The sequence below is a fragment of the Pleurodeles waltl genome, chromosome 6 (genome assembly GCF_031143425.1).
Source record: "Pleurodeles waltl isolate 20211129_DDA chromosome 6, aPleWal1.hap1.20221129, whole genome shotgun sequence".
Taxonomy (NCBI): domain Eukaryota; kingdom Metazoa; phylum Chordata; class Amphibia; order Caudata; family Salamandridae; genus Pleurodeles; species Pleurodeles waltl.
Genome location: NC_090445.1, coordinates 1,017,531,955 through 1,017,556,330, shown reverse-complemented (window position 1 = coordinate 1,017,556,330; position 24,376 = coordinate 1,017,531,955). Strand labels below are relative to the sequence as shown.

Genomic DNA, 24,376 nt, shown 5'->3' with positions numbered 1-24,376 from the left:
AAATTCTGAGACATCACATAGTTTCGTAGAATGTATGATTGTGGGTGACTTACTTGCAGAGGGTTCAATTTGGAGTATGAATGCAAGCGTTGTTCTTATGTACACCATTCTTCTCATTTCAGGAATATTTGTAGGTCACTTTTACCACCACAGAGAGTTGTCCACAGGGCCTAGTTGTGCATGCCCTAAAATTGTCTTCTTTAAGATTGGTTAAGGGATAGATGTAAAGCCATTGAATTAACATTTTATGTCAGAAGAGGTATTGAAAGGACACACCTCTTTAGGGTAACTTAAGAACACATGCTTTTTTTGGAAGATATTCAAGGTTTAATAAGTTTCTTAATGTATTAATGTCCACGGAGCCATTATGCGTTGTATGCACCGGAATACCACTAAAAACAGAGCATAATATTTACAGAATGTGGGTGATTTCACAAATATGCTCTTTGTCTTGCAAGTAGCTACAGATTACGTCCATTAGCACTACAGAAGCCGTAGAATATTAGGGTTAGGTTTAGCTTGCTGAAGAACTTCCAGTTTGAAAAGCGTATAGTAAGCTGTCTGATTCATACAATGATTTAATCAGTGATGTAATCAGTAAGGCCATGAGCAGAGCTTGATGTGGACACAAGCTGTAGTTGGCCCAGTAAACTAAAACCGGTGAATTTCTGTGTTTTTTTGGGTAGCCTTTATCTTAATTTTATATCTAATTATAATGTCACTTTACCTTTTATTGTTTCACTATATATATTTATTTATATATAAATAAATGTGTATATACATACATGAGTATATATAATTTTATAAATTGACTATTTATACATATATAGAGAATTAATTTACATAACTTATTTATACATACTAATATATACATAACTGTATCTAAATATATTTTATTTGTTCTGCATACATATATATTACTTATCTATCCATAGATAGGTAGATAGATAGATAGATAGATATGAATATATTATACAGTTATACATTGGCTGTTGCCACTGTGTAGTTATAGTTAGGTCAGAGTTTAAATAAGAAGAGTGTTTGTTTTGCTACTAGCTTTGCATTGTTCATCCACCTCAGATCCTTCTTAGAAGGTTTTTGGGTGATCTGGCGAGTAAGGGCTGAGAAAAAGGGTGGTCCTAAAACATAATTTTCTCATGTTAATGCTCTTAGGAAATTTTAAGAAATGATAATGAAAAAGTGGCTTAACAAAATTACAAAAAAATTGACAAAAAAGTTAGAACTTTACTCAGAAAGCATGCCTTTTGTTATTTGGTGTAAATCTGTTCAGCTCGAGGTGGTCATTCAGGGTTACAATTATAGTGATATATGGGCAGTTAGCTGGTTTCACAGGAGTACCATGGCACAGCAATTTAAAAAAGTAGCGAGCTCATCCCCTGGGGCCCGTGGGACTGGTGCTGGTCCCTTGGGATTGAGCGATCTGATTAGCTGGCCACAACATGAAAAAAACGTTCAGGTTGCTTTTAAAGGACTCTAGGACTTTGCCCCTGTATCCTGAGTTTGGAAAAAACATAGGATACAAGCAAGCAGGTTAAGGGTACCCTGGCCCTTATGGATAGGTCCAAGAGGGTGCACTGGGGCTAAAATAAAAAAAACTGAAAATTGTGCTGCAGCAATACATTTGAAAACTGCGGAAAACCTCATCTGTGTTTGAATGACCTAGGAACAAACAGCTTTGTTTTTATTCCTGAAAAAGTGTGGCAATATAAGAAATGTGGCCAAAAAGATTCTCAATTAAGAAATCACTATTTGCAAAGATTAGACAGAAAGTTGAATTTTTTTGGACAGAGCTGTATTTTTGAGTCTTACAGCACGGTCCTGCAGGCAGTGTCAAACAAGTAACATATTTACAAGAATATCTTGCACTGCGACTTCTATTTATTCTGCAGCTAAGAGTTTGTTTATCCCCATCCACCTTTATATGTTCTAGAGTAAGAATATATAGGAAATTAATTTTGCTCTCTGAGTATATATTTGGAGTAATATTTTTCACTAGTTCTGGATTTCAGAATACGTTACTTTGCATTTTGGTATTTTTAATGATTTGACTACAAGTAAGAAATTATCCAGTCATGTGAGTTTAAAAGCCAGGTCCGAAGAACTCACCATTCATGAGATTACACACTTAACCAGTTTGGTTACTCTCACTCAATCACTCGATAGCTATCACTTTTTGTGTGGCTGATCTTTCCTATCCCAATGCACACATAATTCTAGAAAGAATAGACTGTGCTTTAAACAGGAATCTGGGAAAGCCAGGGCATGTTCTCAGAAAGTTTGAGGAAAATACCAGAAGTTTATATATTAAAAACATATCAAAACGTTAGGGAAACCTAAAATGAGAGATCATGAGTAAAATTAGTGTGATGTAAAAAATTGAATCAAAGAGGCGTAGGAAAAAAATATTATATTGTAAGTACATTTATATGTCATTTACTACTCTTCATTAGGCATTGGACCACTTTATGGTGGGTAGCATGCTACCCCATAACCCAAAGTTAGTGCTTAACCCAGTGGTTCATAATTGTTGTACATTTTTTCGTTACAGTGTAATGAAAGTTGTTATGGTTAGCAGTGAAGTAAATGTTACTTTTAAGATTCAAGTAAGAGGGCACCGATGAGATTAAGGTAAGGTAGTTAACCTTTGGTTAGTGTAATGGAAAGTGTAATTGATGTTCTAAGGAATGGTGTAAGAAGGTATACTAGAGGGATAGCAGAAGAGATGGTAACACTATAAAATGACAGGAACAACAGAGTGTAGTAGAACAAAAGTTTTGGTTGTGAAAAGATTACAGGAGGTATAGACTGAGTGTTAGTATATGTACAGGGATGTGAAATTCCTATCACCAGGCACATTGTTTGGGGTCAAGGGCAACACTTTTTCATGTTTATTTTGAGCTTAAAACAAGTAGGACCATTCCCCTGCAGCACAAACCCTTTGGCTGTCAGTTTATGGAGCAGATACCTGTATGCAGTTGAGGTAATATGTATATTTTTTATGTTAATTCTGTTCAAACCTGTATTTATGGTTCATTACTGAAAAGCCTTCATTATTAGGTTGAGCGCTGTAAATACATGTTTTAAGGACACACTGCACTACCGAGAGTGGTTCCAGTATAAAAGAAAGTGTACACACCTGTTTGAAAAGTTTAACAATATGACACTAAGTATAATGCTCCCAGAATGCTCTCTGATTAGATGCAAATGCTTGTGGAAGCTTCTAAGCAAGAGTGATGATTCTTTGTTTTCAAAATAAAGTGTTCAGAAAAAAATGCAAGTAGCTAGTATTTCAAAAAAATATTCCTAATGGAAAATCAGTGTAACCATTTTCAACAAGATTATGAGAAGCATGAAAATAAACAAGCACTGGCAAAGCCAGTGAGTATTTTGGTTTCTGCAATGTCTGTCTTGTTCTGACTTGGCTTTTGATGCTGCTAGGCCCTCACCATTTAAACAAACACTGGCAAAAAGAAAAAAGGTTTTTGGTCTCAAGAAGCACACATTGCCACCAGTGGTATAACAAAGGCGGAGCAGCCCTCTACAGGGGGCTTCCTCAGCTCAGCACCTGCCCTGAGTGAGACCGGGGGAGGCCCTCCATGTTTTTTGCACTGGCCCCCTCCAGTTTTGTTACACCACTGATTGCCACAGTACTTCCTGGCACTGAACAAAACTACTTTGCGTGCCTGTCTGCTCCTTGTGGAAGAGTAAGACGCGATCACTCGCAGTAAAGCCTGCCAATAGATAGAGAAAGAAACAGAAGTTTAATGAAAACAAAATCTTTGTTAACGCCAGACCTAATTAGGGACCCAATTTGTAAAGAAAGTCACACAAGTGCACCCATGTTATTCGCCTTTGAATTAGTGGCTTTCATGAATTCACAAGAACTTCCAGAAGTAGACCTGGAAAATGTACTCCTAGAAAATATTTGTGAACTGTATTTTAGCACAAGCAAATATGCATGTGTAGATTTGCTCATGTTAAAATCTGTTGAGTGTGTACAAGTTCACTTTCCCACCAACCACTTTTTTCCCAACCATGGAAGAACTTCTACTTCTGACATTATCAGGAATAAATTTCCAACCTTTCTCATTATGGGAAAAGATTAGATAGGGAGCGTGGGCTGAGGGGCCAACATGGCTGGCATACTCTAAACGGGCTCTGCCATGAGACCCACTTTATCCTGTGGTTTTCCCGCTCACAGGCGCCGCACAGAGTACTAGTTGGCAGTCTGTAACTGGAGAAGTGCTTTGGTGGCCGACAACGTGGCCTGGGACTTGCCAGTTTACTGTGTGCGGCCCTCCAGTGTGAGGACGAGGAGGGCCACCTGGCGAGCAAGCGGAGGAGGTTGGTGGCCGAGGGGAAAGGAGTCCCGGATCCCCAGGGGGGCAGTTGCAGGCCCACGAAGGTGCCTCTTCTGACGGAGGAGTGCTCCATGGGCCCACATCACTGAAGTGGTGGCCGCCCCTCCCCCCCCAGCGAACAAGTAAGCAGGAGAAAATGGAGGCACGTGAGCTCGGGGGGTGTGGTGGAGGCCCGGATGCTGTGCGGAGTCCTGGGGATACGTCTCCGACGTGGTGGTGTCTGCAGGACCGCCAGGGGACGTGAAGAAATTTGGGCCCTGAGGTGAGCTGGCCATAGTTGGATTGCTGCCATGTGGAGGGAGGAGAGGAGCAAGGATAACGACAGGCGCTTCGGCCAGCAACGAACAGTGCACAGAGAGTGGGAATGGACAGGCTCCCACATTGAAAGATGCTGTTGAGGGGAGAGGAGCTCTACAGAGGGAGCATCAGGTGCTATCTCTCCCCCCACCCTGAGATTACCACAAAGGCAGCCCAGAGGGGAAAGCAGAGAGAGCAGACAGTTATTGCCATACTTGCCCATCTGGAGCAGTGTCAGTGGACTGACATTGCTGTGCTGCTCAAGGAACTGCTGGTGTGGACACACACTATATGACCCTGCTACACTGTGATCATGGACTGTGCCCTGTCCCTTATTGCGAATGTCACCTGAATTGCACCATCTTGGGGGTGCCAGCAGCGATGTGAACTGATTGCAACCACTACATTACGCATTGTATACTGTCCCACCGAGGAGATAAGTGAGACCTGTTCCCAGACCCCTGCAGTATGGGGCGGCTGCACTCCAGGACAAGTGGTGGATCCTTGGCCTGGAGCGCTGGTTCTCCATCTTCGATGGATCGCAAACAAGATGTGGTGCAGGAGAGACTGGAACGCCTTGGCACGTCGCTGGATCATCCCTGGCGCAGGAGATCGATACTGCGGCGATTGACCTCAATCTGCTCCATGCAGACAACAGAAATTGGCAGATAAAACACTCACCATGGAACACACCTTGCACAAACTTACCCCCAAAACACAAGTAGAAGCTTCAGTGCAATCATTGCTTGACAGGGTGGCCGCTCTGGAGCGTAGAGTGGAGGACACAGAAGGGTGCTCCTGGAGGAATAACATTTGAGTGGTGGGTTTGCCGGAGGGGGTTGAGAGGAGTGACCCTGAGTCTTACGTGGAAAAATGGATAAAGGAACTCAATGTTTTTTACTGTCAAGCGAGCGCACCGGGTGCTGGCGTGGCCCCTGCTGCCGGGGTCAGGCCTTTGCCTTTTTTTGTTTTGCTTATTACACTACGCTGACAGAGACACCATACTATGTGAAGCAAGGGCATTACAAAACATACAGGTTGACAATGGCAAGGTCATGCTGTTCCCCGATTACACTATGGCTGTACAAAAGCAAAGGAGCTCCTTCCTGGCCCATGAAACAACAACTCTGCACCCTCAATTTGAAGTATTCTCTTCTTTGTCTGGCAAGACTCCCATGGTGGCTCAGGGACAGTCAAAACATTTTGCTACACCCGAGGCGGCCTGGGAGTGGCTGGAGGCAACGGACCAGGCCTGAAGGCCTACATCACCGGATGAACGAGGCAGAGAGCAGAGGACACAATCCGGCCCGCGTCGAGCCAAGGGACATCGCGGAGTATATTCACAGCATTTGTCACATGCTCCTGATCTTGAACAGATTATACGGGACCAACAAAGTGCATTACAGTCAGTGGCAGGCATCGGGGAGCCGGTTCGTTTTTTGGATCTGGAGGAGGAAACTGACGAGGTTGGTTTCAAAGATGAGTCTTTGAGTGGTAGCTGTTCAGAAACTGAGTCTGTAACCTCCCCGGATGTGACACTGCAAAACGGCAGATAGGATTATATGAGTTGAAAACCTTTTTGATATTGCTGCAACCTCCTGTTGCAAATACACACTGTTGATTAACATGGCCGTTATGCGCAAACATATAACTGACGGCCATCTGAGTGCCCGGGTGCCTTGTTAACTCTGTTTTTGCACTTGCTTCTTTCTGACTAGCATCCCCACCCCCACTGCACTGCTTCCCTCCTTCTATCTATGTTTCTCTCACTGTGTGTGCAGAGCTGGGACGTACTCCCTGCTGAGATATACTGTACATGACTCAATGTGCTATTTCCTTCCCGAACAGTGATAGTCGACTCGGTTCTTTGTGTTGGCACTCACGTGAACCCCCCCTATAGGCACTTTCTTCCTTCCATGTTAGTTGAACTGGGTCGATAGATTTGGAAGATTGGGCGGGAGCAGTTTGTCTTTCTGCCCTTATGGTATCTGCGCTAGCCATTTTGGCGCTATCTGCTTGCGCCTTGTTGCATTGGTTTGTTGCTGAATAGAGACTCTATCATCACCTTCACCCTGCGGCGTACCCACCGTCCATGAAGTACCCCGATGGCTGCCCTTTCCCTGACTCTGCAGCCACTCTCCTGCCGTAAACAAGTGGCACAGACTAACATACTCACATTGAATGTGAGAGGTATACACACACCAGCGCACAGATACGCTATTTATTCATACTTCAAAAGACACTCTGTATGCGTTTGATTTTCCAGGAAATGCACCTCACCATGTCAGAGACCACTAGGATACAGACACTGACATGGACAGCTATTTGCAACACATTTTTCCTATTTTGCTAGAGGAGCTCTCATATGGATTAAACCAGGTACTCCCTTTCTGGCTGAGGAGCAGATAATAGACGCTGATGGCCGTTATGTATTTGTACACTGCCATTTAAATGGCCGAGCCCTAAATTTAGGATCAATATATGCTCCAAATACAGAACAGGCATCCTTTTTGCATGAACTGTCTGGTGTTCTATCCCACTGGAGTGATATCCCGTGGCTTCTGGGAGGAGACTTTAATAGTGTCACTGACCGGGGCTTGGACCGCTTTTTCCTGCCCCTTCCCACGGCGTCTGCAGTATATGCTGCAACATCGCTACGTAAGTGCTTCAGCATTGGCACTTAGCAAATGTTTGGCGCTACTGCCACAGTCAGGATCGTGTATACTCCTACTATTCCACCCCACACAACCTCTATGTTTGGCTAGGCAGAATCCTCTGCATTGAAAACCTAATACCGCACCATATCGCACACAGACTAATTGGACCATACACACTCAGACCACAATCCACAATATATGCAGATGGTAGAGGATAATCTAGTTCCAGCAATATCCACTTGGCGATTACGTCCGGAGGCGCTGGAGGACCCTCCCTTTCGCAAGTCTCTTGGTAGGGCCATGCGGCATACTTCGACAACCACGCCCAGACGGCCTCATCGAGGCACCTGGAATGGGACACGCTTAACCCCTTAGCTGCTGGGCCTTCCTCCCCAGTGCTGAGCCCTTTTTTGGCTATTTGAGGTAGTTTGCGCTTAGGCCTTCATAACTTTTTGTCCACATAAGCTATCCATGCCAAATTTGCGTCCTTTTTTCCAACATCCTAGGGATTCCAAAGGTACCCAGAGTTTGTGGGTTCCCCTGGAGGAGACCAAAAAATTAGCCAAAATACAGCAAACATTTCGTTTTATTAAAAAAAACGGAAAAAAGGGCTGCAGAAGAAGGCTTATGTTTTTTTCCTCTGAAAATGGAATCAACAAGGGGTCATTTGTGTAGATCCTACAAGGTTTTCCTACAGAAAATCACAGCTGAAATAAAAAGATATTGAAATTGAGCTGAAAAAAAAACTGCCATTTCTTTCCACGTTTTACTCTGTATCTTTTTCCTGTGATGTCAGAATTTTTAAAGCAATATACCGTTACGTCTCATGGAGTCTTCTGGTTGCGGGGATATGTAGGGCTTGTAGGTTCATCAAGATCCCTAGGTACCCAAAGCCAATAAATGAGCTGCACCTTGCAATGGGTTTTCATTCTATACTGGGTATACAGCAATTCATTTGCTGAAATATAAAAAGTGAAAAATGGTTATCAAGAAAACCTTTGTATTTCCAAAATGGGCATGAGATAAGGTGTTGAGAAGCAGTGGTTATTTGCACATCTCTGAATTCCAGGGTTCCCATACTAGCATGTGAATTACAGGCCATTTCTCAAATAGATGTCTTTTTTACACATTGTCTTACATTTGCAAGGAAAAAATGTAGAGAAAGACAAGGGGCAATAACACTTGTTTTCCTCTTCTGTGCTCCCCCTAGTCTCCCAATGAAAATCGTACCTCACTTGCGTGAGTAGGCCTAATGCTCGCGACAGAAAACGCAACATGGACACATCACATTTTTACATTGAAATCGGACGTGTTTTTTGCAAAGTGCCTAGCTGTAGGTTTTGGCCTCTAGCTCAGCCCGCACCTAGGGAAACCTACCAAACCTGCACATTTATGATAACTAGACACCTAGGAGAATCCAAGATGGGGTGACTTCTGGGGCTCTCACCAGGTTCTGTAATCCAGAATCCTTTGCAAACCTCAGAATTTGGCCAAAAAAACACTTTTTCCTCACATTTCAGTGACAGAAAGTTCTGGAATCTGGGAGAAGCCCCAAATTTCCTTCCATCCAGCGTTCCCCCAAGTCACCTGATAAAAATGCTACTGCATTTGTGTGGGTAGGCCTAGCGCCCGTGACAGAAAATGCTCCAAAACACAACATGGACATTTCACATTTTCCCAAAGAAAACAGAGCTGTTTTTTGGAAAGTGCCTAGCTGTGGATTTTGGCCTCTAGTCAGCCGGCACCTAAGGAAACCTACCAAACTTGTGCATTTTTTAAAACGAGACACCTAGGGGAATCCAAGATGGGGAGACTTGTGGGGCTCTTGCCAGGTTCTGTTACCCAGAATCCTTTGCAAACCTCAAAATTTGGCCAAAAAAACACTTTTTCCTCTCATTTTGGTGGCAGACAGTTCTGGAATCTTAGAGGATCCACACATTTCCTTCCACCTAGCGTTCCCCAAAGTCTCCTGATAAAAATGGTACCTCACTTGTGTGGGTAGGCCTAGTGCCCGCGACAGGAAATGCCCCAAAACACAATGTGGACACATCACATTTTCCCAAAGAAAACAGACCTGTTTTTTGCAAAGTGCCTAGCTGTGGATTTTTGCCTCTAGCTCAGCCGGCACCTAGGGAAACCTACCAAACCTGTGCATTTTTTAAAACTAGACACCTAGTGGAATCCAAGATTGGATGACCTGTGGGGCTCTCGCCAGGTTCTGTTACCCAGAATCATTTGCAAACCTCAATATTTGTCAAAAAAACACTTTTTCCTCACATTTCGGTGATAGAAAGTTATGGAATCTGAGAGGAGCCACAAATATTTTTCAACCAGCATTCCCCCAAGTCTCCTGATAAAAATGGTACCTCACTTGTGTGGGTAGGCCTAGTGCCTGCGACAGGAATAGATCACACAACGGTCAATGTTGATTCTTACATGAGGGCAACTGTTGACCCTGGGGTGATCCATTCCTGACGCAGGCACTAGGTATAGGCACTCAAGGGGGGTCGTTTTTTTTTATCAGGACAGGTGGGGAAACACTGGGTGGTAGGAGTTTTGTGGATCCCAGCATATTCCTGTTGTTTGTGTGAAACAAATGCAAGAACAAAATAGAGTTTTTATTCAACATTTCAGATTTGCAGGATATTCTGGGTAAGAAAACTTTGAGGAATTCACACAGGTCACACGTCTGGGGACTACCTCTGATGTCTAGTTTCCAGAAATGTCTGGGTTTAGTATGTTCCCCTATATTGCCGCCGAGCCCTGGCCCAAAAACACAGGTGCCTGCCTTACAAAACCAGTTTGTTTTGTGATAGATAATTTTGATGTCTCCACAATACGATTTGGGCGGTGGAATTAGGGGCTGAACTAAATTGGGGAGCTCCCAAGAGAGCACTCTCTCTGTGTGCTTGCTGCCGCATGCACCTGCTCTCTGGGTTGGGCTAACCCACTATTGTCCCGTTGCACAGACTGTGCTAGCAAAGGGACAGCAGGACTGTCCTCATCACCTCCCTCAATTACTGGAAGAGGAGTTATCGAATGGGACTCCTCTGACTGAAAACTCACTCCCAGAGTCTGCCTCATTGTCCTATCCCTCAGATGCTGTCTCATATCTGCTGTCTCAGTCTCTGATCCTATGTCAGAGCTGTCCTCTATAACCCGAGTGATGGCTTGAGGAGCAGTCATCCAACGAGATGCCATCTCTGCTACTGGCTAAACTGTTGCTCTAAAACACTAGCCTACGTAGACAGTCCCAAAATTGCTGGTATGTGCGTGTGATACGTGCAACAGTAGAGGTCACCTTACCTTTGCTTTTTCCCTCAATCAGCACGTTCTTTCGAGACACTCAAAAAACACCTTGTCACATACCAATCGTCAGTCTTTAGCACCTCTAGTGCCCAGTCCAACAATCATTATTGGTGCTCCCACTCCCATGTCCTCCTCCTCGGATTCCCTCACTACCACCCAGCAAAAGTGCACTTCGTCTCTCCACAGCCGTCACCCCCGCACATATATTTCATTTGTATTATAGCGCAGGTAATGGCTGTCTTTATTAATGTAGTCAGCTAGTTACATAAAATACAGATTTGCTCTTTGCAGTAGGCAACTTTATGGCATCAAAACTGCCACTAGACAAGAGTCTGATCCTTCTGTAGCAGAAACATAATCACAAGACTTACTTGACTTTTTTATTGCTGCCTTAAAGCTACAGTTGAAACGCGTCAGTTGAAGTATGTGCATTGCTTTGAAGACACAAGCTGCAATTGCAAGACAACCGGTGGCAAATATATATATATATATACACATGCATATAGATCACTTTTATATGTGGGTCCGGTTTTCCTGGGGCCGATCGCAGCCCCCAGGAAAACTACACATGCATTGACAAAAGTGATTATTATATATAATATATATGAGAGAGAGAGAGATCTAGATCTATCTATATAGATATATCTACATAGATAGATATATCTATCTACACATATATATTTATATATATATATATACACATTGATCTATATATTTTTTAGTAGTTGTATGGTTTCCCTGGGGGCCAATATGTCCCCGAGGAAAACCATACAACTACTAAAAAAATGATTGCCCCCACAGGGGGTCGACCTGCCCCTGTCAATTTTTTTTTTTATTTAGGGGCGATCGGGTGCGATTGCGCACCCCCCAGGAGACACCTACCTTTTTAACACAAATATGCCCCCTGGGGTCGGGGAGGAGGGTTGGCCCATTTGCGACTGGGTTGACCCCCCCCAAGTGAAATCCCTGGTGTCTAATGGGGTTTCCGCGCCGGGCCAGGAAACCTGTTCAGGAAGGCCTCGTTTGAAAGGGGAGAGTCTCCCCTTTCAAACGAAGCCTTCCCGAACATCAGGAAGGCCGTTTTACCCATTGGAGCGGGAAGCAGCCACAAGGCCGCTTCCTGCTCCGATGGGGAAAACAAAACAGTGGCATCAGACAAAAGGGCAGGTGGGGAGTGGGGGGAGACACTGAAGATCTTCTGTGTCTCCCTGGGTGTTTTTGAAAAGAAAAAAAAATGCAATGCACCCGAGGATTTTTTAACTACCCCTCCCTGGTGTCGGCCACTGGTCGTGACCTGCACCAGGGAGGTAGTGTGGGCATTGGCCAGTGGGCAACAGCAACACTGTAGGGGTTAAGGTGACTGCGGGGCCACTGTTTGGGTGTGCAGTGGAATATGCGTAAGACGATTGAGGCCAGTCTAACGCAAATAGAGGAAACTCTATTTGGTCAAGAAACACATGCCCTACTTGACCCGGAGGGGTGACGCACCCTAGCGGATAGTCACAGGGAACGTATTTCCTTGTTGGAGCTTCTACGATGCCTTAATTACGCTGCACAATCAGCCCGGACCCATGCTGCGGCAGACCGGTCAGGGCATTTAGTGGTGTGGCTCATACCCCAATAGTGGCGTTAAGCTCTGTGGCGGGTAACTTGTTGCATACCCAACAACAAATACATGATGATCTTGCACATTACTATATACACCTGTATCATCTACGGTATCGGTGAGCCCCGAGGAATATGATGCATTTCTTACTTCGCTTCCTTTGCCTCGCCTCACAGATCATCAGTGAATGGAATTAGAGGAACCCCTAACACTGACCGAATTGCAGGAAAGCATACGTGCCCTAGCCACTGGTAAGACCCCGGGCCCAGATGTACTCCCAACTGAATTTTTTCAAAACCTATGCTCTCTTGATTGGCCCCACCTCCTGAAAGTGTATGAGGAGGCACTCTCTGCAGCTGCGTCCGCCGCTTCTCAACATGAGGCGCTGCTAATTTATTTTCCAAAACCTGGCCGAGATCCTACTCTGTTGGGTTCTTATAGACCGCTGGCCATGCTCAACACGGATTATAAGATACTGGCCAAGGCACTCGCCGCCCGCTTAGCACCTTTGGTCCCCATGTTGGCCCACCCGGACCAGAACGGATTTGAGCCATCCCGCAGCACATCATTGAATATCCATCGCTTTTTCCATGTAATGAAGTATTCCACGTAGGCCTGGGCAGCTGCCGCATGTCTGGTATTGGACCTTGAAAAGGCCTTCAATTCGCTGGAATGGCCATTTTTATTTCAACTCCTGAGTTGCTACGATTTTGGCCTCGTTTTTTTAAAACTAGTGTGACTATTGTACACACAGCCCCTGTTCAGAGTACGAACTGGTTCTGTTATCTCCAATTTGATCCTAATGGGCTGGGACACTCAAAAGGGCTGACCCCTTTCACCATTACTCTTTTCGCTAGCTATAGAGCCTCTGGCGGCAGAACTCCACTGCCGCGGGGTGGGCTGGGGCATCCCATTGGGGGACGGAATACATGTGGTGTCCTTATATGAGGACGACCTACTTAGAACCAGCTCAGCTATCCCTGCCGAGGTTGCGGAAGTGTTGCAACACTTTGCCTCCCTCTCAGGCCTGCGTGTTAACTGGGACAACTCGTGTTTGTTCCCATTTCATCCAGAGTTAAGGGACCTGGCCTTGCTGCTTTCTGTGGTTCCAGTTCTCTGGCAACCCAGAACATTCAGATATCTTGGTATCCGAATATACCACTCAGACCCTGATTTGCATGACAGAAACCTTAAGAGTGCTGTCACCTCCATCTGCATGGCCTTCTGGCAGACACTGCCGTTATCAGTGATGGGGCAAGTGGCCCTCTTGAAGATGGTAGTACTTCTACATCTTTTATACTACTTTTTCTCCAACCTGCTCATCTATATACCAGCAAAGGTTTTTAGAGAGTTAGAGCCCAGGATGAGAGAGTTCAAATGGAATACAGCCTGCTGATGTGTGGCTTTGGGGAAAAGATATGCGCCGCTTGATAGAGGCAGTTTAGTGGTGCCTAACCCAGAACACTATTACCTGGCTTCCCAACTACAGTGGGTGACCAGCTGGTTTTCGGGTCAACAATTACCAGACAAAGCCACAACGAGGCCACAGCGGACCTTGGCCGTATACTTCATTTATTCCACCCAAATACACACACTAGGAAACCAGATTCAATTTTTTAGGGGTGGCACACCGGTGCTATCGTAGGAGCATTAATCTTACATGTTCATTGACTCCCTATGCACCGCACTGGCCCTATTGGAGACCCCCAGGAACACTACTCCTACGTCAGTAGTGGGGCTAGAACCACGGCATGTAGCCGGAATACACTCATTAGGTGACCTATACAGGAAGGGCACACTGGTACTCTCTGACACTCTGGCAGCGGAGACAGGTCTACTGCCGGGATAGTTTCTGCTTTATAATTAATTGAAGGCATCTTTGTCGTATCACTGGGGAGACATCTCAACGGAACTGCAAACTCACTTAACGATCCAATATAAGCAGGTTATGGGTTGGGGCGCGCACCTGGTACATTGGCTAGTTAGCTCACTACAAATACATACCACTCTTACACATGCTTGTCTGCGTGCCCGGTGGGAGGGCGACCTCACCCAGCCCTTCACAGATATGGAATGGGAGATGGCACAGGAAAGTCCCATGCATGTTCTTCGGAAAGCATGTTTCCACCTCATCAAATTTTACATATTACATAGGGCATATCTCGCTCCTGAGAAGATTAACAGGTATTTTCACCGGACTGATGCATCCTGCCCCAGATGTGCTTTGATTGCAGCCGATTTTTTGCACATGATGTGGTTGTGTCCCTCATTGTGTGCCTACTGGTGAGATGTGGCCTCCCACCTTTCTACCTGTATGGCATGCCCAGTATTAACTAACTGGAAAGCATGCCTATTGGGATTATTCCCCAGGTCTAGGAAATACAAGGAAACCTCCTATTTCTTGGACTTCTGACTTTTGACCGCAAAGCGTCTCCTTACAAATAGATTGAAGTCATCGGAGCCTCCACCTCTGGTGGCATGGCTGCGCTCTTTCTCAGTGTGGGCGCGGGCTGAGGGGGCAGCATTACACAGGGAGGATACCCTGGGGCGGCACAAGTATCCATTGTCCGCTAGTTTGGAGACCATGCTCACTGAGTTTGAGATGCTACGTGGTGTACTTGAAGGCAAGCTGGAGACCTAGAGGCGCAATGTGATTTGTTTATGGGATGGGGGGGGGGGCAGTCTGCAACCCTGCTGTGGGGAATTGTACAGCACTAGAAGTCTGAATTACTGCATATCCTTGCCCCTAGAGAGCGGGAAGAACTGAGTGGATGCATTGGGTGGGTGGAGGGAAGTTGAAATATGGGTTAGATTCTATTAATAGGCTCTGGTTATGTTCGTTACACCCACTGCTGTTATCACTTTCTATCCCAAGTTATGTCAAAGCGCACATCATAAAACAGACACATCCTTTAGATATACTGCAATAGCCTTGACAGACATGATAACTCTAGACAAGAATGTATAATAAATATGTATATGTATTTCTGAAATATGTATCTACTGGAGATGATATGTCTGATTGTCCCTGATTATATTTAAAAGTTATACTGTGTAAACGGTTAAAACCTGTAACAAAAATTGAATAAAAATTGTTGTTTTTAAATGGGAAAAGATTAGATAAGAGCTGATGAAAATCCTTAAAACATGCAAGTTAGTAGGTTTGTAGACATTCCAGCCCTAAACTATTGCTTACAGCTTCCTTCAGTCCCAGTATGTAGATCTATGGAACGGTGGCAAAATAAGGAAATTGCTTTAGCAAGGATTGAAATTGCAGGTATTCAAGCCCTACTATAGTTGTAGCCCTGGCACAATCAGAGATACTATTATCAGAGCTCTTACATAATGAGATTGCTGCCATAATTTGTCACCGCACTACATGGCACCAAAGGGACAAGTAGATATTTTTACAGGACAAGTAGATTTAAGAAGCAACCTGTCCCATGGACAAGTAGATATTTTATTAAATTCCACACCCCTGATGTACAATTCACAAATTTATTTTTAAATATTTTCAGTAGACATGCATGGTAGTTGCAACTTTTTACCTTTATGTTTTAACTCTACTTGTTTAAAATCTACATTTTTGCATTCTTATTTTTTACAAGCAATTGTAAAATCTCATCAGTATGTCTACAGTATTTGTATAGCGAAAACCTAGCCAAAAGTCAGGGTAACCTTGCACATGGTCTAAGGTACCTGTAAAGTCAACAGGTAAGAGGAGCTAGAGCTGGATTGAGGACGGTTAATGCATTGTGATGTAGTGTTCTTTAAAGAGGTTAATATTCAACTCTTTCCTAAATTGGAGCAGTGTTGGGGCAGTCCTAATGGATCCAAGGTTGTTGTTCAAGATCCTGGGTGCATAGTTGGAAAAGGCCTGCAGTCTTGTTTTTCTTGTTTTTACACTGCTTAGTCTGATGATGTCCTTGCTGTGGGTGTGCTGAGAGCCACCAGAGATGGTCTGCTTGTCTGTAAGGTAAGCGGGGTGCTAATTGTGACAGCTTTGTAAATGATGCAACAGGTGTTAAAGATGGCGCAGGCCAGCAAAGGGAGCCAAAGGAGTTCCATTACAATGGGGGTAATGTGATATTTTTTTCTTCAGGTCCTCAATAATAGGTGCTGCAGTGTGTTGCATGCCCCAAGGAGTTGCCATTGTGAAGTCTGGGAGGGTCTGGTGTAGGGCATTACCACCATCCAAATGCAAGTGTACAAGGGCTTGAACAGGATTTCTTTAGTTGCTTTCTGGAAGAAATGGTTTGACTTTCTTTGGAAAAGAGAGCTGATACCAGGCTGCCTTTGTATATTTTTTTGCACTGTGTACTTTGTGAGCGAGGTTGGTGTCCAGGGTGAATCCAAGTGATTTGGCATTTGGTGAAAGTTGGGATTCAAAGTCATCAAGGTTTATGGCATTGAGCTGCGTTCAAAGTGTATCATTTTTATTGTTCTTGGCAAATCACAGGAATTCTGTCTTGCTTGGGTTGAGCTTCAAGTAGGTGATGGACATCCAGAACTGGGTGACATTCATGCACTGTTTGAGGTGTTCAATGTATGAAAAAAAGAAGACTTTCAAGTAGAGTTGTGTTTCATTGGGATACTGGGGATCCTTGATGCTGTTATGTGAGTGTAGAGCACCAAGTGGCTCCGTGTATAGGTTGAAAATGACAGGAGACAGTATGGAGCCTTGCGGGATTCCACAGGTGATTAGAATCTTTTGTAAGCTGATGCAAGTTGAAAACATATTAGGAGAATCTGTGAAAGGACACTGCAGGTGAATCTCATTCCAAACTTCAGGATGCTTAAGAAGGTGTTTTTTTGACTGTGTCGAAGGCGGCTGAGAGGTCCAGCAATATCAGAAGGCAAGTGTTGTCTTCATCAGTACTGACATGAACAATGGAGCTGGGAAAAGGCACATTTTACACTGAAATTAAGGTAGGTTGGCTCTTTCTGTTATCTTCTTCCATTTTCACTGCTACAGACACTTTCTTTTACTTGATCCTTCATTCATGATATTACATTTTAAGTAAGCGCTATATCTTCCAAAACATGCCACCCCAAATTGTGTATGCTTACTCGCTGAGTAAATTGTGTCTTGCTCACTTACCCTCTTTAGTTACCAAGGCTCACCAAGCGACTACTTCTGCAGGATACATTTGTTGGAAAGTAGTATTATCAATCCTGCTTGCTTCTGTCTCCTCTGTCCCTGAGTGAAAGAGAGGTGTTTGATGTACAGTTTGGCATTAGCCAGCACAGACTGAAATGCTGCTACCTTGGAACATCCTGCATTATTTGTTTATTGTTTTGCACTGCATGGCTAAACATTTTCCTGGGCCATGCAAGCACTTGTATTAAAATGCCAGACGCCACTATTTGTACACCAGAAGGAAACTGTAACTCATGACCTATTCGATTTACCAGGCCTTCTTCACAAAATGGCAGGAATTTGGGTGAAGGCGAGAGAGAAGGGACATTTTTATTAGAAGGCCAAAAGAGTTTCTTGTCCTTGAACAAATGATACGAACAGTAAAAATAAATGCTGAACACAATCAGCTCTGTGGTGTAGCAGACGTTATATATTCCCTTAGTCATCTACCAGTTCCTTAGCCCATTTTCATGGCATATCCAAGAAATGCAGCACAAGCAGATGTGAATACGAGCATTGTTCCTGACGAATCCTCACGTTTAGCTGCAGTCATTCCAATGAAAAAATCTCAGAATAGCCTGCCTGAGGTTAGTTGCATTTTCAACTGATGATATAAGTCTCTCAAAATCGTTCAAAAATCATATGGATTTAATAAGGTGAAAAAATATAAATGGGCAGATCAGATTGGTCCTTTTAGTGGTAAACCCGTTTGAGTGCGTTTTAAGCGTTAGGTACAATCATTGCCGTTTGTGAAATGTGTCTATGGACCAGTGAGTTACGACTGTGCTGCACAATCAATGACTTTTCGTGTGGCGTACTGGCACTGTCTGATGGCATCTATCACTCCCCATTATCCTACTTGCACTTGTGAACGTAGTAGCCAGTAAGGTAGCCGATGATGAAAATGACCCAAAACAGTGCCATGCCACACATCACTTTGACAGCAATGCCACACTTCCCGGTGCACAGCAGGTTGTAGATTCTGAGAAAAAAATGAAATAAAAAAAATGTGAGTATTTTATATATGACGTCTCAATGGTTCCTTGAAAAGAGATTTGCTTCAGATCATCTGTACACTATTTAGAAACGCTACAAAACGGAATAGTAAGATGAAGGCATAAACGGGGAAATAGTACTTCCAGTAAATATGCAATAAGCAAAATACTACCCGGCTGGCCAATGGTATAAAGGGCAACTAAACAACAAAACAGAACCTCTAAATGGGTAATGGGAACGTTGTGGTAAAAGGCCCTGAAGGCCCTGTGGCATGGAGGGTGGGGTCGGGCCCCCCCTTCAACCTCTGGACCATGAATATCAGACATTTTGAAGTTTCACGGCACATTCTCGGCACATTCTGCAGGAGGGCTCCATCATTTTGCATTACACCACGGCAAGAGGGTAGGAGCTGCTACTTACCCCGACCTAACCAACCCATAATTCCAAAGTATCAGCCAAGCAGGATGTTCTCCAACAGAGAGAAGTTAGACAACTGTATCCCTGGAAACAGCACCTTAAAAACGGGAAGCAGCTTCGCCCATAAGTACCTTAATGAATCATCACTACATGATCTTCCTGAGAAGGCCTTCCTTCCGCTATTTCAGTCTGGTCAGTTCGCTCTTGTAAGAGTGCCCCACCCTATTTGTAAGTCCTTGGAAGGACAAACGTTTTTTGGATCCATGGTCGCAAGCCTACGAATCTCCCTCCATCTATGCAAGAACCCCATCTTTTTGTCTTTTAAATAAGGACCATTTCAAGTAACCCTCTTAGCCTATAGAATGTAGCCTATGGATTCCATCTCACCTAGATACTCGTTGATCTGTGGTGTGCGCCATACAAATAAATACATGGTAGAAGAAATATTTCTGTCTGTCATGGAATGAAAAGCAACTCCTTCCCCCTGAAGCTGTGGCTGCAGCGTGAACCACTCTATAATTTTATCTCCACATCTCTGTGCACCTTTATGTACATTATGCTCTGTTATGTACTATTTAATGAGCAGAACTTTACTGGCATAAGCTGAAGGTGTAACCTTGACTGGAAATACCTTCGTACAGGTGCCTTCTTATCGTTCAGTTTGAACCCCAACAACAAAACATGCCCTCTCAAAAATGACCTCTCTATTGGGTTTAACACACTCACCCTACCAAACAACTGAACTCACTGTCTTTGGAAGGTCAACAATTTTAAAGCTGTGGGCAGGATACAATCAGTGCCATCCAGGTGCAGATTGATCGACAGGGAAGTTGTGTTGGTTGCAATTGGTGTACGAAGTGAGGGTAAGAGTAAACTGTATTGACCTTGAATATATAGTGGTCGATGGGGCGGAAGACATATCTTCAAACTTAGCGCAGTCAATCAGGCTTTGATTTGGTTATTTCTAACCATCAGATTCTTGTAAATGAGGCCCTAAGAACTAAGAAAAAGAGAGGTAAAGTGATCAACCCTGGATTTCACAACTGACATAAGGAAACTAGATGAAGCTGGAGTTAGAAGGTAGTGACTGGATTACAAATAAATATACAGTTCCGATTAACGTTACATACGTCCATACTTGGTTTATCTGATGCCTTATGTATGGATTAGCAGTTTAAGCACTATTCATTGTTTGAATGCAGACTGCACGAAATAGAATGCAGTCTGAGAAAACACTTCCCATGTGGGAGGGGGTTCCTAAATGCTGCTTCCACGCCCAATTTCCAAAGGGTGCCATTGCGGCATACTAACTTGCAAGTTACAAAGCTTGTGTGCACAACCTGGGTAGTTTTGAGGACACGCTTTTGTAATATCGAACTACCCAATTAATAAAGACATTAGCTCTTTTGCATGTGACCATGCCTTATGTAAACGAGTGTCACAGCTGGGTTCCACTGCAGAGTCGCCGTTTAGATACCAGATTGATCCAGCATCTCAAGAATGGGTGCAAATGCCAACTGGGCTTCAATGTCAAATTGTGTAACGTTCCCCCACAGTCCCTGGTTTCAGGGTGGGCTCTGGGCCGCAACTCCTTCTTTAGGGATTTGGACTTGCGTAAGTCAACGACTGGGCATACCTATCCGAAGTTCAGTATAGATGGCTGTGACAGGACTCAGCATGGAATCAATAGTCAAATTACAATTGAGTTTTCCCTAAATTTACCTGTTCCACTTGGAGGTTGCAGTAGGTGTTGTGCTTACGCTCACTTCATCCTGGCTGCTGTCGTTCCACCTGCTGTACTGCACGCCAGCTGTATCCTGGGGCTGCATTCTTCTAGTCGGCACTGGTAAGGAGTCAGATTGCACTTGAAGAATCTGCATAGGAAGAAAAATGCGATCACTTTCAGTTACGCCCCTTTACACGTTGGATTGTCCAAGGAAAATGCATAAAGAGTGCCTCTCAATGCCCTGTTGGGCTTACGGAGATCCAGTCAATGTTAAACCTAGCCTACCTGGTTCGGTGATCCCCACAAGTTATTCACAGCTGTCACCCTGTCAGGAAGACACTCTGTTTTCATATAGGACAGTCCACTTACAGTTTATCAGCCACATAGGGGCACAGAAAAAAAATCCATAACTTCCCCACCCCTTTAAAAATGATTAGGTGGGAATCTTTCTTTCACTAAACCAATCTGCAGATGGGATCAGCCTAACCTCTTTTGGCGGAGAAGCAGTGGATACGCTTTTCCCGTGCACTAAGCTCAGATAGCCTAGGTGCTCTTTCATTCAAAGATGTTTCCCTGCTTGGGGAGTGGCAGTATCCCTGATACATCATAAATTGCAGCACTTTTGAAGTGATGTATTGCTACCAAGACTCAACCCCTCTCTATCCTGTTGTGCAATGTCTTACTATAAAAAATAGACAATAGCGACTGACACAGAGAAGAAAAATCCAGGACAATGCACATCCTCCTCTCTAAACCAATAAAAACTCCACCACTGACCTTACTTCCCCTCTAATGACATCATCAACGGTCCTACAGCATGCATTTGTGCACTTTTCCTGGGGATCACACATTTTTGTTATGGCTGTCTTACAAAATATTGCGTTTTTACTAGCCCCGTTTAAACATTTTCCAGCTATGTATAAATGCTACTACAGTACAATACAATGGTTCATGTTAAGGATGGAGTTGGCAGGAGATGAATGTCCAGAAATTACCAAATCCTGGCTGCCACCTGTAAGGAGGAATTCCAGAAGTTTAAAGAAGAACAGAACATTTCGCTGAGATAAGCTTTGGGAGAAAAATAAGCACAGTGTCACTCACTCCTCAGTTGCAGTGCAGCACGGCAAGGCCCTCGTTTAGAGAAACATTGACACTCTGAGCAGTGATATTCCAATTCTCTAAGTGTGCATCTAGTATTAGTAGTATTGCTCAGAATTTAGGTTTAAATAGAGAATGACTCATTAATGTTTTCTGATGTTTAAATGTCCAGCTCCAGAGTTAATACTGTCTATTTATTAGTGGTAAAACAGGGAAAAGTGGTATTATGTCATTTGTAAGCCAGTATTACCACCTGACGTTTTTATAATAAAATGTGCTAAATGTTGGTTTTCCACTAGGTGCATGTTTAACATGATCCTTTACATTTAAAATGTTCTGAGTGTTCATGTAAAATTTTACAATGATCTCGTTGATTAAAAATAATGATGATATAACAAAGACGGCAGTACACATTATAATAGAGCTACATAACCTATTATATCCCCATATTCCAAGGAGGGAGCTTACACTACACAATATCATAAATGACACCATAGCTCACTCACACATGATGTGGCCAATAACGTAATTTAATAATCAGTTTTCCTGGCTATATATGACATGGAGATTTAAGGCTGCAACAACACTAGTATTAGAAATCGGGTCCCTAGCTAAGACTGCCCGCCCCTATGCCATGCTCTAAAGCGTGCGTCTCGACTATGAGCTCTTTTGAGTAGTCCAGTGCCTTGAGCACAGGTGCCGTGCACATGACTTCCTTGAGAGAATCAAAGGCTTTCTGACAAGCCTCTGTCCAGATCACCAATCTGGGCTGCTTTTTAGAAGTCAGCTCAGTTAAGGGAGCCACCATGGCGCCATATCCCTTAACAAATCTGGGGCAGTAACCAGTGAGGCCTAGGAAGGCCCTCACTTCAGTTTTATGTCGTTGCCAGGCCATGATTGTTTAATTCTTGGCCTGATGGGGCTGCACCTTGCCACCACCTACTAGGTGCCCCAGGTACACCATGGAACCCTGCCCAATCTTGTACTTACTGGCCTTAATTGTCAGTACTGCCTGTTGCAGGGCCTGGAGCACCTCTTGGAGGTGAAGCACATGTTCCTTCCAGCTGGCACTGTAGACTGCAATGTCTCCTAAGTAAGAGGCACAGAATACCTCCTTATCATTGAGGACCCTGTTGCCCAACAGGCTTGAAGAATACCCCAGGACCAACCGTTGGAAGGTAGCAGGGGCATTCTTCAAGCCAAAGGTCATCATCTGGAATTGGTAATGTCCCTCAGGAGTTGAGAATGCTGACCTCTCTTTTGCCTTCTCAGTCAAGGCGATCTGTAAGTACCCTGATGTTAAATCAAAAGTACTGAGGAATTTGGCAGCACCTAGTCTGTCAATGAGCTCATCAGCTCTGGGGGTGGGGGTGTGCGTCAGGCTTGGTGATTGGACTGAGGCTTTGGTAGTCCACACAGAACGGAAGTTCTGGTTTGGCGCCCAGTGGGGCAGCCTTAGGAACCAGCCCCACAGGGCTGGACCAAGGACTGTTTGAGGTTTCAATACCCCCCTAAAGCTAGGCATCTTAGCAACTTCTTCCTTGATGCTGGCCTTCACTCTGTCTGATAACCTGTAAATTATGTTCTTTACAGGGGGTCGGTCTACCGTGTCAATTACGTGGACGCACAGATGTGTGAGTCCATGGGAGAGGGAAAACAGGGAGGAAAACTGTTCCAGTAACTGGTAATAGTCACCTCGCTGGTGTAGGGTCAGGAAGTCAGAAAGGTTGACACCCTCCACTGTCCCATCACTTTCTTGAGCAGAGAGGAGGTCAGGGAGAGGTACACTCTCCTCCTCCACACCCTCATCTATCACAAGCAGCATGCTGACTTCAGACCTCTCAAATTGAGGCTTTAGTCTGTTTACATGGAGCACCCTGAGGGGTTTACTAGGGGTCTGGAGGTCCACTAAGTAAGTGGCCTCCCCTTACGCTCATTTATTTCATAAGGGCCAGTCCAGTGGTCCTGTATTGCTCTGGGCTCTACTGTTTCCATGACCTATACTTTGTCGCCAGGTTGAAACTCCACCAGAGTGGCCTTCTGGTCATACTAGTGTTTCATTATCTCCTGACTAGCCTCAAGGTTACTTTTGGCCTTTTTCCAGAGGAGGTGCATCTGGTTGCAGAGGGCCAACATGAAGCTGACAGCATCCTGGGTGGGTTTCCTGGGAGCTTTCTCCCACCACTCCCTGACAATGCTTATGGCCTCCCTAACAGGGTAGCAATAGAGAAGTTCAAAGGGACTGAAGCCTACCCTTTTCTGCTGCACCACTCTTCAAGCAAAGAGAAGGCATGGCAAGAGGACATCCCATTTATGTATCATGGCCAGGTAGTCCTGTAATCATGCCCTTTAAGTTCTTGTTGAATCTCTCGACTAGACCACTGGATTAAAGGTGATAGGGTGTGGTGAACTTATCAGTTACACCACACGCATCCCACATGGACTTCATGTATGTAGACATGAAGCTAGTCCCTCTGTCAGACACTATCTCTTTGGGGAACCCTACATGGATAAAGATCCCCATCAAAGCTCTGGTCACCACAGGTGCAGTCACCGTACTCAGAGGAATTGTCTCTGGGTAGCGTGTGGCATGGTCCACCAAGACCAGTGTTGAACCCGTTGGCTAGGGCTGTCTTGGGGTCCAATGGACCAATTACGTTGATGTCCACCCTTTCAAAGGGGGCGCCAATGACAGAAAGTGGGATAAGGGGAGCCTTCAGCTTTTTCCCTGACTTCCCACTAGCCTGA

The 24,376-nt window shown here is 44.4% G+C and overlaps 1 protein-coding gene across 2 annotated transcripts in view; it reads right to left on the bottom strand.

The window, feature by feature from the left end:
* SMIM1 (small integral membrane protein 1 (Vel blood group)) overlaps positions 1-24,376 on the bottom strand; it is a 402,844-nt gene that overhangs the window by 304,584 nt on the left and 73,884 nt on the right. Inside the window, exons 2-3 of one of the 2 annotated variants that reach the window (XM_069239959.1) lie at positions 20,527-20,678; positions 15,736-18,373 (exon numbers count right to left, since the gene is read on the bottom strand). In XM_069239959.1, coding sequence (XP_069096060.1) covers positions 18,247-18,373; positions 20,527-20,678 — 279 coding nt within the window. In that variant the 3' untranslated portion in view covers positions 15,736-18,246. Of the gene's footprint in view, positions 1-15,735; positions 18,374-20,526; positions 20,679-24,376 lie in introns of those variants that run through there. The other variant, XR_011204954.1, reaches the window with a different exon arrangement.